At 36.2% G+C, this 14,005-nt stretch overlaps 1 protein-coding gene across 1 annotated transcript in view; it reads right to left on the bottom strand.

Annotated features, from left to right (window-relative positions):
- The window catches only part of UGGT2 (UDP-glucose glycoprotein glucosyltransferase 2), a 261,577-nt gene that overhangs the window by 96,218 nt on the left and 151,354 nt on the right, over window positions 1-14,005 (bottom strand). The window contains exons 24-26 of the mRNA XM_044667227.1: window positions 7,118-7,213; window positions 1,752-1,854; window positions 83-162 (exon numbers count right to left, since the gene is read on the bottom strand). Of these exons, the coding sequence (XP_044523162.1) occupies window positions 83-162; window positions 1,752-1,854; window positions 7,118-7,213 (279 nt within the window). The remainder of the gene's footprint in view (window positions 1-82; window positions 163-1,751; window positions 1,855-7,117; window positions 7,214-14,005) is intronic.

Raw genomic sequence — 14,005 nt, 5'->3', positions numbered from 1 at the left:
ATCTAATACCCACAATAGTGCCTTGAGCATGTAATTATTTAAGAAGTATTTGTTGAATTCAGAAAATGTGTTAACTACTTACCTCTTCAATGGTGCCTCTGAAAGCTTTGGCCTACAGTTCATAAACAATTTCAGCTTCATATTGATAACCTGGCCAAGTACCTATTAGAAAAATATTGCAGATCTAAAACTAATTTGATTCTAAACACATTTCCTTAGTAAAAAAACAATGAGATAAATCCATTAATCAAGACAGAAAATAAGAAACATAGAGAATCATACTGGCAAAGAATGTTCTTGGCAAAGAAATGATGGAACTTTATCTTTTTTTGAAAAAAGAACTTTTAGAGCTATTACTCTAGCAGTTCCCATCTTATGATAAAACATCAACCAACTTATTGGAACTGTTGGACAAGAAGGAAAACAGGTATGAGGGTAATGAATGAACAGAAAGAAATTATGAAACAAAAAGACCATGTGATTGGGGAGGAGGCAGTACATACTGACTAGTATTAAGTGTATGTAGATTTTTCTCTTAATTCCACCACTCACCATTTGTGTTTACCTTGGGTGTCAACCTTAGTTTTTCCACATGCAAAATAGTGATGTCATGTATACCTTACAATAAATTGCTTTATGATGGAAAGACAAGATAACCTAAGAAGTACTTTGAGTTTTTCAGAGGAGGATGTTCTATTAGTGTCAATATAATTTAGTATAAATAAATTTTTATGTGAAGATCTTTGCCTTGTCTTGAATTTCTCAGACCTGAACACTACCCTAAAGTAAAAGAATCAGATATAACCCAAATGCCTTTGAATATATGTTAAAAGAAAAGAAATGTGTGTTTATTATATTGAGAATAGAGCTCATACAAAAAGTATCACACTAACTACACATTTTAAATTAGTTTTATAGTTAGATGTGTAAATATGAAATTTATAACCAAACTGATAAATCTTAAAAGAAAATTATATGCAAGAAAAAAATCAATGGTGAAATTAATTTTGCTTAATAATTTAATAAAGAACTTAAATGAAAACATTCTTCCAAAATTATGAAATAAATAAAAATTGATTCTTATTCTTTATAACATGTAGTAGTATAAACCAGTGGTTAGGAATATATGTATTATGAATATTAATAACAATTTACCTTTACTTGATGTTTTAACTACAAAGCAGTGATCTTAGCTAAGTTAAGCTGATGAGAGAGGTAGCAGTCGTATTATGCCCTTTCAAAAAATTAGGAAATTGAGTTTCTAAGAAGTTAAATGAGTTGCCTAAAGTCATATAACCAGTGAACAGAAGATTTAGTACTTGAAATCTACTGTTCTTTCTTTATACTATTCTGCTGCAAGATATTTAAAAGCAACCTTTAAAATTTTCCTTTAAGATTTTAAAAGTGTTTTTTACATTTAATTTCTTAAATTTTCTTTTTTACTGTGAACTTAACATCAATAAATATATAAATATTTCAATGCACAAAGAAAAGAAAATTGTATATAAAACTGAACTTTTGTTATAGCCAATTTTAAAAGTATTACATTTTACACCATAGTAACAAAACTGCCTTTTTTTTGTATGTGTCCCACTGCTGAACTAGGAATTAGAGATTTCCAATAAAATAGTAAGTTATATAATTGCTTTATGTATAGTTAATGGCAAAACTAAGCAAAACATTAATCTGAATAAATTAATTATACATTTAGAGAGGTTTATTTAATTTAAATAATTTGTGAATTATCTTACAATCAATAACTGAGACATCTTCTGTGCTTCTCTTGTTAATGGATCAACAATAGCAATAACATCATAGAATATATCACTTTCTTGAGGCTTTATGTTTATAACACTAGAAAAAATAGTAAAGAATAATAAGATAGATAAAAAGAAAAACATTTAAGGTTAGATAAATGCTACCATTATCAAAATTTTAACTCTTCTATTATAAATGCCTTCAGTCAGTTTACCCTCTGAGAAAATCAGGTTCATTATTATAGTAATGCTTTATTCTTTTACCCAAAACATTATTTTTCAGTCTAATTGCCAGCTTTCCATAAAAGACTTTATCATGATGACTTATTTTCAGCTGAACAAATGTTGTTTGAACCCATACTATGCATAGAGAACTGCAGGTATAAGCAAATGAGTAAGATACAGTTCTTGCCCTTACGAAGTTCACAGTTTTAGTAGAAGAACTAAGGCAGGCATATAAAATATTAGAGTGGAAGACAAAACTATGTGTCACAGAATAGCACAAGATGAGGTAGAATTTCAGGAAGGAAAGATGACATTTGAATATGAAAAAGGCTTAAGTGAGGAGGTAGAATTTAGGTCAGTAAGATTTTTACGAATTGAGATGCAAAGAAAGGTCATTCTAGGATAGATGGATTAGTTTTAAAAAGACACTATGAAGGTAAAATTACATTCAATGAATATTTAGATACATAGTTTCCCTACATCACAGAACTTGTGAAGGGGACTCATAAAACATTGTGAAGGACACAAGAGTTCTAGGGAGCCATGGAAAGTTTTTTCTTCTTTTAATAGAGGGATGGTATAATTGGAACTAAATTTTAGGAAGATTATAGTAGTTACAATGGTTTGGAAGAGGGAAAAACTAGATCCTGGGAGTCTGCCTAAGGGCCTGCTATAATAATCCAGATTGAGAAGTATAATGGGGAAAACCAGGGGAGTTAGACTAAAATATTACTTTTTGGCTCAGTGGGTGTGAGGGAGACAGGAATGACAGAAGGTAGGACCAACCAAGGTAGGGAGACCTGGTTTAACTGCTAAGGAGGTATCTGTTAACAGAAGTGGCAGTTAGGCCCTAACAGTCACTCTGCACCATCTAGGCAAGGGGTCTATGGAAGCTAGCAGATGATTGGCAAGAGTTTATAAGAATTTTAATTAAGGAAACTATGGTAAAGGATGGGAATAAGGATGTCTACACTTTCAGACTAAGAGCAAACCACAGGGTCAGAGGAGGGACTTATCTACTCTCATCTGAGACCTAAACCAGGCAGGACTCAGAAAATAGCAGTACAGGAGTGGGAATCCTCACAGCAGAGTCCAGAGATGTTATCAGGATGCCAGGAGCCAACTCCTCCAGAACTGATGATCCAAAGTAGTCCAGTAGGGAGAGGAAGACTGCCAGCTGTCCACCAGATCGCAGGTCACTTCCCTACTCAGTGTTGTCTTGCAGGATTGATGTCTTCTGCTTCCAACCTTCACCACTCTCCAAGATCCCAGGGAATCAGGGTAAAACTCCACTAGCTCTGAGGTCTCCCAGGGACAGTTACAGCTTGTCCCAACCACCATGGAGTCCGTCTCAGAGAGCAAGCCACTTCCTGCTTCCCCATTCCAATTGGAATTCTCCAGCCCGCCCTGTTAGGTCTCCTACATAATAACTAAATAATCTTCCTCACAACAGAAGAAATGAGGGCCTGAATTAATGTGGTAGCAATGGGAATGAAAAAGAGGGGATAGATACTGAGAAATTTTGGAGGCAGAATTGTTAAGACTTAGTATAGGAATAAATTAGGGATGGTCTGGTTTTCTAGGGTTAATTGAAAGAAGAGAATTTTGAGATAAGCCCTGGGAAAAGATTCTGGGAAAGAAAGGAATTGTGGGTCTACAACTGAAATTAACAGAACTTCACTTCCTTCTTGGATTTTGACCAAGCTGAAGGAAGGTTTTGTCTCTCTGCCTGCAATTGCAAAATGAAGGAGGATTTTGCTCTAAGGCAGTGATGGGCAAGCTACGGCCCACGGGCCAGATGCGGCCTCTTGAAATGTTCTTTCCAGCAGTGGGACATTATTCCTAATCTGACAAAAAAATGAGTAGGATACAATACAATGAAACTTCAAAAGAATTGCCTTAGAAACAGACTGATAGATAAGCATTTCCTTTCCTTTGGTCCCCTCTTTAAAAAGTTTGCCCAGGGGGGCAGCTGTGTAGCTCAGTGGAGTGAGAGTCAGGCCTAGAGACAGGAGGTCCTAGGTTCAAACCTGGCCTCAGCCACTTCCCAGCTGTGTGACCCTGGCAAGTCACTTGACCCCCATTGCCCACCCTTACCACTCTTCCACTATGAGACAATACACGGAAGTACAAGGGTTTAAAAAAAAAAGTTTGCCCATCACTGCTCTAAGGGATTCTCCCTGGAAGTTCTGGATTTCATGGAGAAATCTTTGACATCTAGGTAGAGAATTTATTTATTTACTTGGAGAAAACCAGTTTCACCGAGTCCAGTTTTCATCTGCTAGTGGTCCAGCTGCCAGAATTCCTATTGGTTAAGGTAATCCAAAGCTTTCCATGGATAACTTTGATTACTTAGCACAGCAGCCAAACCCAGGGATTTTTTCCCCCTTTCTTTCTTATTAATTATTGGTGGGAAGGTTAGATTAAGTCAGATAGCTTGGGAAAGGGAAAAGGTTTAGCATAGGGAGGACTACGGAGGGGCCAGAGAAGAAACAGAAGGTTTCCCTTAAGCAGGAAACTTAGAAGTTGGGTGAAGGTAGTGTGAAGAGAGTTAGTGTCATACCTATCCAGTTATCTTTATTCCTTTTGTTAAATAAACTTTGTTTTCAAGATAAAGAATTTGGTGCTTAATTGGCCCTGAGGAGTTCTTAGGTGGGATCTTAACATCTGATATCTGTCTAGGACACTTCCACATGACATTAGCAATTCATTAGGTGTGAGGGAAAGAGAGAAACCATAGAAAATCTCAAGGTTTCAAGTACATTATTAAAGGAATAAGATTTGCCACAATTGAGGTTATTTCAGATAACATGTCAAGCAAGCTATGAAGAAGATTGCAAATGATGAATTTTTAAAATGTTTTAAGCAGTGGCAGCCCAACTGCAATAATGTTACTGGCTCCAAAGTAACAACTTCTAATATTCATTTGCATATATATGTTCCAGTATGTTTAATTTAAAAAAAACCCAAACCACATCACCTTATGACCACAACCTATATACATCATGTAATCATGCCACAGAAGAAGGGACCTCAAGAGATCATCTAAACCAGACTCCTATATTAAAATAGATAAGGTATCATTTTTTACTATTTTGCAGAAAAGAAAACTGAAGCAGTAGGGGTTAAGTGTTATGTCTGCATCTGTAGAGTTTTAATAAGTAATAGGATAGAGAACAATAATTCAGGTTGGTTCTCAGCTAAAGACTGAATTAACAACAATAAGGTAATTCATGTTATACTTCTTTTTAGCCTTCAAAGATTAAGTAAGGGTTTCTGTTTTGACAAGATATGGATTAATATTTGAAAATTTGTTTTCTTAGCCTGTGTCCTATGTAAGAAAAATAAATGCACTTATGGAGATTCAAGGATAATTTCATTTATGAGTGGTTTTAATCAAGAGAGATGCTATTTTTCAAAGACAATAGAAGCTTAGTTTCTAGTTATGATGATAGCTAATATGACATATTTACTAGATTTAACTTTTTTGCATATTTTCCCATGACTATGAGGATGAAAATTTAGGTTTAAAAAAAACCCTTACTATCTGTATTAGAATCAATACTAATTATTAGTTCCAAGGCAGAAGAGCGGTAAAGACTAGGCAATGGGGGTTAAGTGACTTGGCCAGGATCACACAGCTAGGATGTCATAGGTCAGATTTGAATTTAGGACCTTCCATCTCGAGGTCTAGCTCCACTGGCTGACATTAAGTTAAAGCTTAAAATAGCATCACTGAATTAAATAGAATTAAATCTTTTTAATTCAAATAAATTCAAAGTCACTGTGGTTGGTAAAAAGGATACAAAAATAGAAACTAAAAGCAAACTGTTACTTTTAATTTATATGGTATCTGATTTATTTTTCTTTTAAATCTTTGACCCTGATGCAGCTAAATCCAAGCAGAACAAAGTAAAAATATAATTTCAAATGTAATATTAGTGATGTTATATAGTATTATAGTTTGTGACTCTTACAATATTATCCAATATTTTGAGACATATTATAAATCCCAAGTATTACTAATCAAAAATTTTTATGAAATGCATCTCTTACAATAATCACTATAAGATCCAGAAGAGCTTTTTAAATGATCTTAATCATAATTTAAATGATGTGATTATCTATACAAGGCATATTTTATATATATATATATATGTACACCTAATTAATTTGACATTATGTAAGCATATATGGGTTGCTAGTTGGTGCAGTGGTTAGAACATTGGGCTTGGAATCAAGAAGACTCATCTTCATAAATTCAAATCTGCCCTCATACTCTAGCTGTGTAATTCTGGGCAAGTCACTTAATCTTGGTTGCCTCAGTACTTTATCTATAAAATGAATCAGAGAAGAAAATGGCAAACCACTCCAGTATCTTTGCAAAAAACAACAACAAAAAGCAACCAAAATATGGGGTCACAGAGATTTTTTACATGATTGAAAAACGACTGAACAACAACATGCATATACTCTCTGTATGTAGTATTTCCCTAATAATGAACTTTTTATTATGATATCATACAAATTAAATGGCAAATATTTCAAAAAGAGTCTGAGTTTTTATTAGTATGGGCACTCCTTTCACCAGCAATATGACAATACAATTGTACCTCATTATAAAAGAGACTTCACAAATTGCTATGGCCAGAAATATCACATGGTGGCCAACCTTCTAGTGATGAGCCTCTCTAACATCATCTGGTATGATTTTCAAATAACAAAGAAAGAGTTTCGTTGCCAGGCTTATCAATACCTTTTCGACTTGGTTAGGAAAGGCCATAGTTTATGTTAGTATAGTCTTCAAAAGGCACTATGGGATAATGAAAAGGGTGCTGGATTTAGAGTGAGAGGGCTGGGGTCAAATTTCGATTCTTCTTTCTAAGAGCTAGAAAATTGAAGAATTAACTTAATCCCTCTAAGCATCAGTCTCTTTATCTGTAAAATGAGAAGTTTAGACTAGATGATCTTTAAGGACCCTTCTAGCTCCAGATCTGATATTAAGAACCGAGGGTTACCTCTGTGCCGGAAGAAGGCATTAAAATAGTAGTATAGTGACAGTCAAATACTAACAGCACAAATTAAAAGCATCATTAAACAATAAGGGGGGAAAAACCTCTCAATTATAATCCTACCTGTGTTGTTCTTTAAGAAATGTGACATTATGCCGAGATTCACTTTTAGGAATAGAAGAGAGAAGGGCATCCACCTTCATAACCAGATCACTTCCACTAAATAAAACAAAGTAAACAACTTGTGAATTCTCTGATGCAAATAATCTTCTAGATTTCACTTTATAATTTATGGCCTAAAATGCATAATTCAAAGACATGACTTTTACCATTTTGAATATTATGAATTTTTAATTTTCTCAGCTGGGATTATTTTTCCCATCATGACACATAAGTGGAATTCATTTCCTTCATTTCCTTTGTCACTTTTTCAAAGAAATTATTGCCTGTGCTCTCTGAAAAAGGGATATTTTTTTATAAAAATATTTTTTACTAAGTACTAAAATAGGCTGTTTTGATGGCCTCTGAACAGAGAAAAAGAAATAATGTCCCCCATACTCTTACCTTAATTCTAATTATTGTATTTTTACCAGCATTGTTATTTATTAGGCATCTATTGTATTTTAAAAATAATTTTATAAAAGTAATATGATCACTTAGTAAATTTAACTGTTAAATTCAATAAATATGTAGTATGTGCCTAATATGTGTCTTGTACTACCTTAATAATGGAGGATTAGTGAGCTTATAGGGAAAGAGTCACATATACACACATATATATATGACATAGTCAATCTAGTTTTAATGATAAAAGATAAGAAACAATGAAAATAATTCAAGTGCTCAATATAATCATGTTTTAAAATATGATATAGACAACACTGTTATATGTAGCTATGAGAAAGACAGAGTGACATTGCTAGAATTTTGTGAAAGCTTTATGACATTTAGAATTTTGGTTGTTACGAAAAATAGACAGGTACTGAATAAATAGGGAAAAACAGGGTGAATCAAGACAAGAGAGACCTGAACCAACAAAAGTGAGAATGAACATGTGAGCTTGGGAACAGGGAAGGCAGCTGAGGTAGAGCACATAAAATATTAGGAATTAGTGGGAGATAAGGCAGGATAGGTAAGGTAGGAGGTACATTACTGGAGGTCTGTGAATAGTAGGAACCTGGATTCAACCCCATATTCAGTGGCAGTATTCTTAAGTTAATCTCTACTTTGGGAGACCATGACAACTATCAAATATTTAAGGGCCTTTTATACAGAAGAATGATTGGCCTTGTTGTGCTATGTCCTAGAAGGCAGAACTTGGAAGGGCTGGATCAAAACTGATGAGAAGCACAATTCATCCTGCTTTAGGGAAAGATCTTGTAGCCATAAGAATTAGATAAAGGTGGAATTGGTTGCCTTGAGTAAAGATGAGTTCCTCATCCTTGGAAGTCTCTAAGCAGTTGTAGAAAAAATACTTGTTGGAAATGTTGTAGAAGGGACATTTTGTCATATAGTGTTTGGGCTGACTGTAATACAGAAAGTACTAGAAAAGTCATCCAACTTTGAGACTCTTTGATTCTCCAAATTTACTAATAAATGTATTTGACCATGTCAATAATTCACCCTTTTAAAAACCATTTAATCACTCCCTATGTTTATAGGAAAAATACAAATTCTTCAGCTTTGTATTTGAGCACTTCCATGGTCTGCCTCCAAATAACATTTCTATCTTATTTCACTCTTCTCTACTTATTTATATTTCTATCTAAAAGGCAAGGGATGGAAGAAGAATAAGATGAAAAGAGGGTTATAGAGAGATGAGGATGTATCTACATGAACTCTTTGCTTAGGCCTTATTTTGCTCCCTGTCCTCCTCTTAAAGATCAATTGAGAGGGAGCCACTACTTCATGGCTCAGTAAAATATCATAAACACTGCCATCATCATCACCATTTGCATAAAGGACTTTAAAGTTTGCAAGATACTCTGCACATATTATCTCATTTGAATCTCACAACTTAGACAATTATAGTCTTGATATTAAAATGAGGCTCATAGAATTTATTATTTGATTAATAATACAGCAACTAAGTCACAGAAGAGGAAGCCAAATAAAGGGATTCCTGATTCTTTTAAACGATTCTAAGATGTTTCATATCATTTAACTCTCATAAACTTTCTATTACTTCCACTTTTTCTTGCCCTATATTGAATATTTCTTCAGTATTCATTTCCAGTGTCTCTAGGAATCACCAATAACTCCATTTCTCACTGATTACTGCCCTGGGACAATCCTTCATCACTTTATGTTTGAACTACTGCACTTGTCTTCTGTCTCTCTTTTTGATCTCTTCCTGCCATGCTATAAACTCCATGGAGTTCCTTCAAAACATTATAACTACTTTCCTTAATCTGTATTTTTAGAATCTCTTCTTCCTTTTTCCTCAGTCCCTCTCTTAAAAAAAACAACACCCCCCACAAAAAAAAACCAAGAAAAGGGGAAAAAAGAAATGCATTCCCTATTCCAGTTCCTATATCTACTCTGCTTCTTACTGGGCTCTATTCTCTGGTCAGTAAAAAATTATTTATTAAATTCTTACCAGTTGCCAGGTGCAGTGCTAAGTGCCGAGAGTACAGAAAAAGAGCAAAGATATAGTCTCTCCTTTCAAGGAGCTCTCATTCATTCTAATGGGGAAGACTACATGTGTGCATCTATGAATATAAAAGATAGCGTAAATGGGAGGTAGTATCAGAGAGAAGGTATTAGCAGGCAGTGGTGGGGGTAGAGGAGGAGCTTGCAGAAGTTGGTATTTAAAATGAGTCCTAAAGGAAGTCAGAGAAGACAAGAGGAAGAGATGAAGAGGGACAGTATTCCAGGCATGGAGGACAGCCAGTGAAAAGGAGTTGGATGGCTGTGTGTAAGCAACAGAAAAAAGCCCAGTATTGCTGGATTATAGACACAGAAAGGAGTAAAGTGTAGATTAGAAAGGTAGGAAGGGATCAGCTAGTGAATGGCTTGAAAAGCCAAACTGAGGATTATAGATTTGAACTTGTGGGTAATGGGGTTCCACTGGAGTTTAGTGTGTATGGATAAAGGCAAGCTGAAACCTCTATTATAGGTAGACCACTATGGCGGCTGAATGGAGAATGGACTGGAAAGAGGAGAGGCAAGGAAGGAGACCAACCAGAAAACAGTTACAACAGTCTAGGGATGAGGAGCTTGGACCTGTACCAGAGTGGTGAATGTCTGAGGGGAGAGAAGAAGATTATATATTATAGATGTTCTGAAGATGGAAATGACAAGACTGGCAACAGATTGCATATGTGGTGGGAGTGTGAAGGAGGAGTGGCTTTCTCAAGGTTGACCATGAAATGGAGAAGCAATATTGGACCAAAGCTAGTGGGAATAGCAGAATCAAATGAAGGATTTCTCTCTATTTAAGGATGGGGAGACATAAGGTTGTTTTTTAGGTGGCAAGAAAGCAACCACAGAAAGAGAGCAACTGAAAATAAAGAGAATAAAGATGAAAGAGGGTCAATCTGCCTGAGATTCTGGGAGATGAGATTAAGGGTTGTTAGTATAGAAAGGAAAGAGAGAGAAATGGATTGAAATGATGTTGCAGAAGCTGGTCTGGCTGCATGCTAGGAAGAACCTGATGACAGAGGATTCTGGAATCTGGAGAGAGGTTTTTTGAAGGGACACCAACCAATTGAAGAGGCTTTTGCTTACTGGTCTATAGCCGATAGGAGTGAAAGTGGCTGAGCTCTGCTGTTCCTGCTGTTATAGATTTATAGTGAGGTTGAAGGTAAACCTTTTAGACCTTCTGGGAAGTACCTTTCTTCATTTCAAGATCTACATCTAAGAAGATTCTGATAACAACAAGCTTGATCTAATCCAGATTCAGTGTTGGTGTGGAGGCTAAGGCCAAGCTCAGGGCCTGGCCAGCTGGGTTGAACTCAGTCCTCAAGAGTCATCCCTCATCATTTTAAAGATTGAAACCAACAAGGAGGATTAATTAGAGTCAGGAATAGACAGTGAGGGATTAGGGAGTTTAGCCAGTGTCAGGAAAAGGCTTAGGAAGTGTCAAGAAACTGAAGGCTGGGAAACAAAGAGGGAGTGGAGAGTGAGATCTTTTTAGAGTTAGAAAACCCCTATTCCTTAATCCTCCTTTCCTAATCCTTTTGTTTTATAAGAAATAGATCCTTTTACCTGTTTACCAACACTATGTTGAGGTCTAATTGCTCACTAGTCCCAGTGGGTAAGGCCATCAGCCTTACTTCACTGAAAGACAGTGAGGGATCCAATATACCTCAGTATACTTAAATATTTCAGTTGGCTGAGCCAGAAAAGGGTCAGAACCTGAAGATTTGGAGTTTTGAGACTCAAAATGCCATTTAGAGGCCTGCTTAGAACTTTGGCTCTTTCAACAAGCAGTTTGAGTAGGGCTCAGAATTTTCAGAGCTACAGACCCAATGGAACACTGACAACACTGCAGGTCAAGTCAGAGAGGGCTCTCTCTCTCTTCACCTAGCTATCAATTGACCTGGCAAGAAGGTTTTTTACAGTAGAGGGGAACAAATCTTTGTGTGGTCCTGAGATAATACAATCTACTCAGAATATAAACTATTTGAAAGTGATACTAAGTAGCACAATGGAGTTATTCTATTACCAACCTATAATGATACCATGCTTTTTTCCTGGCAGTATTACCAGAATATTTATATGAATTACTGGGATGTAAACTATACTTCCCGTTATGGACCTGACCTTACAACAAATGCTTTCCTGTGTACCACTGGGGATTCTCCTGCTACTGTGCTCCTACCAATTCAAAAGGGTAGTGGTAGCAATGGTTAAGAGACTGAAGGCTGCTGGATATTTCAATTTTGGGGAAACTGAGTTAAAGCAATTGGTGTTGGCTATGCAATTTAAACTATATCAGCTAGAGGCTCATTGCATTGAACTAAGCAAGGTAAATGGAATAGTGCTAAGGCAACCAGCTAAGCAAGAGGGTGAAGACAATATCCAAGCACTCACCAAGCTTCAGTTGGAAACCAAGGCACTGGAAAACACTGCTGCCAATTTATTCCTGCTTAGGGATGCTTCTTACATAGCTCCAAATATTGGCTTGGTGCATGTAAAAAGCACATAAGCAATTCACATCAGCCAATCTGGATGTCATTAAATGCCGAACCCTGATATTTTTTTTGACAAATCACACAAAGTGATCAAAGAATTTAAGAGGGTGGTTCAAATTTATGATCCTGACTTTAAAGATTTTGAAATCTTGATGGAAGAACTGTTAACAAAATGGGAAAAGCAATAATTTATTGAGCAAACCAATAGAAATCCAGCCCAAACACCCTGGTCCACAGAAAGTTTGGATTTTGAGTTGAATTCTGTGGAGGCTTACTGGTGTTTAGGAAAGGCTAGGGAGCCTGTTATTGAAACTATTAAGGCAAACTCCAAAAACCCTGATACCAGGTCTAAGTTTTAAACACTTAGGCAGGAGTCTGGTGAGTCACCAACAGCATTTTTAGACTGGATTACTGAGGCAGGAGAACATCTACTGGGGATGGACAATTTGACAGAAGAAAATCTTAGTCATATCCATTGTCAGTTTGTTAAGAATTCCTGTCATGTAGTCAGGAATTTCTTTAGGTCCAGTTGTCCAAACTGGGAGATGATGGACTTAGAAGAACTTAAGAGGACAGCATGCTATATCTATCAGGTTGATAAGGACAAACATACTGAAGAGAAAAATAACCTGATAGATGATCTCAGGAAGCAGCTTAGGAAAGCCAATAAAAAACTAAGGGACAGTGAGATTGAGGAAGTCAAAGCAGTAGTGGCTCTCAGGTCATATAAGCCTAGAACTGAGTTTACTCTCAGGCAGCCTAGGAATAACCCTCCAAGATGCTATCTGTGCAATAGACTTGATCATTTTATGAGGGAGTGTCATTTTAGGGGGCAGTTCTCTGGACAAACATTCAGGGGAAATAGAGGGAATAATAACCTCAATGGATATAACAATAATAATAATGGGTATAGGCAAAATTTCTATGGCTACGCCAATAGATATAATCCCTACCAGAGACAGGAAAAAACCAACTGCAGTGCCCATACCTGTTGCCAAGGATCCCAACAAGCTCCTGATTTGCACACCATGCAGGAGTTTGTAAAGAATGGAGTTAGACCTAAGTACTCTCAGGTGGCAGGGAGTAATTGCCAGAAAGGGGATATGCAGAAAGGAGCTTATGGTTTATGAAGGTGTACCCAGAGCAACACAGTGATAGAAGACAATAGGCAATAGGAAACAACTTAATGGTGAAAATTATAGGACCAATGACATAAAACTGAATGCAATAGAATAAATACAAAGTTTAAAAAGAACAAATTAATTAATAGTAGCAGCAAATGAGAGCAATGGAACAATAGAAAGCTGTGAGGAAGAAAACATTGATTTAATAGCTGTACTAGCAAATGGGAGCAATGAAACAGAAGTTGAAGGAAGCTGGCAAAACAAGAGCAGTGCAAAGTCAAGAGGTTCCTAGCATGCAACCAGACCAACTTCTACAACATCATTTCTTACTTATATATCAAGCCCATTTCTCTCTCTTTCCTTTCTATACTAACAGGGTGCAGGTTGAAGGATTGCTTGGACAGGGTGAAGAAGGGGAAGATATCTGAGTGATGTGAAATGAGAAGATAAGAGAGATCTCTTAGTGAATAGCTTGAATAGCTTCAATTTTTTGGTGAAGTAGGAGGCAAAATCTTGAGCTGAGAAGATATGTAGGAAGAGGGAAGCTACCATGGGAGGCAAGGGAAGGCTTTGTTATCTTAGCAGTTACTCTGCAATTTATTGGAATTGCTCCAGATCTCTAATTTCTGAGACTGATGACTGAGCTGAGGCTGTACTGGGTACTCAATCATAGTAAAATTATCTTTTTCTATTCACGGCCCTGGGTTGGTCCCTCAATATCAGGAGATTTTTTTCTATTGTCAGTTTGT

This window comes from Gracilinanus agilis, chromosome 3 (genome assembly GCF_016433145.1).
Source record: "Gracilinanus agilis isolate LMUSP501 chromosome 3, AgileGrace, whole genome shotgun sequence".
In the NCBI taxonomy this organism is placed as follows: Eukaryota; Metazoa; Chordata; class Mammalia; order Didelphimorphia; family Didelphidae; genus Gracilinanus; species Gracilinanus agilis.
The sequence above is the reverse complement of the archived record's forward strand: the minus strand, read 5'-3'. Positions and strand labels throughout refer to the sequence as shown.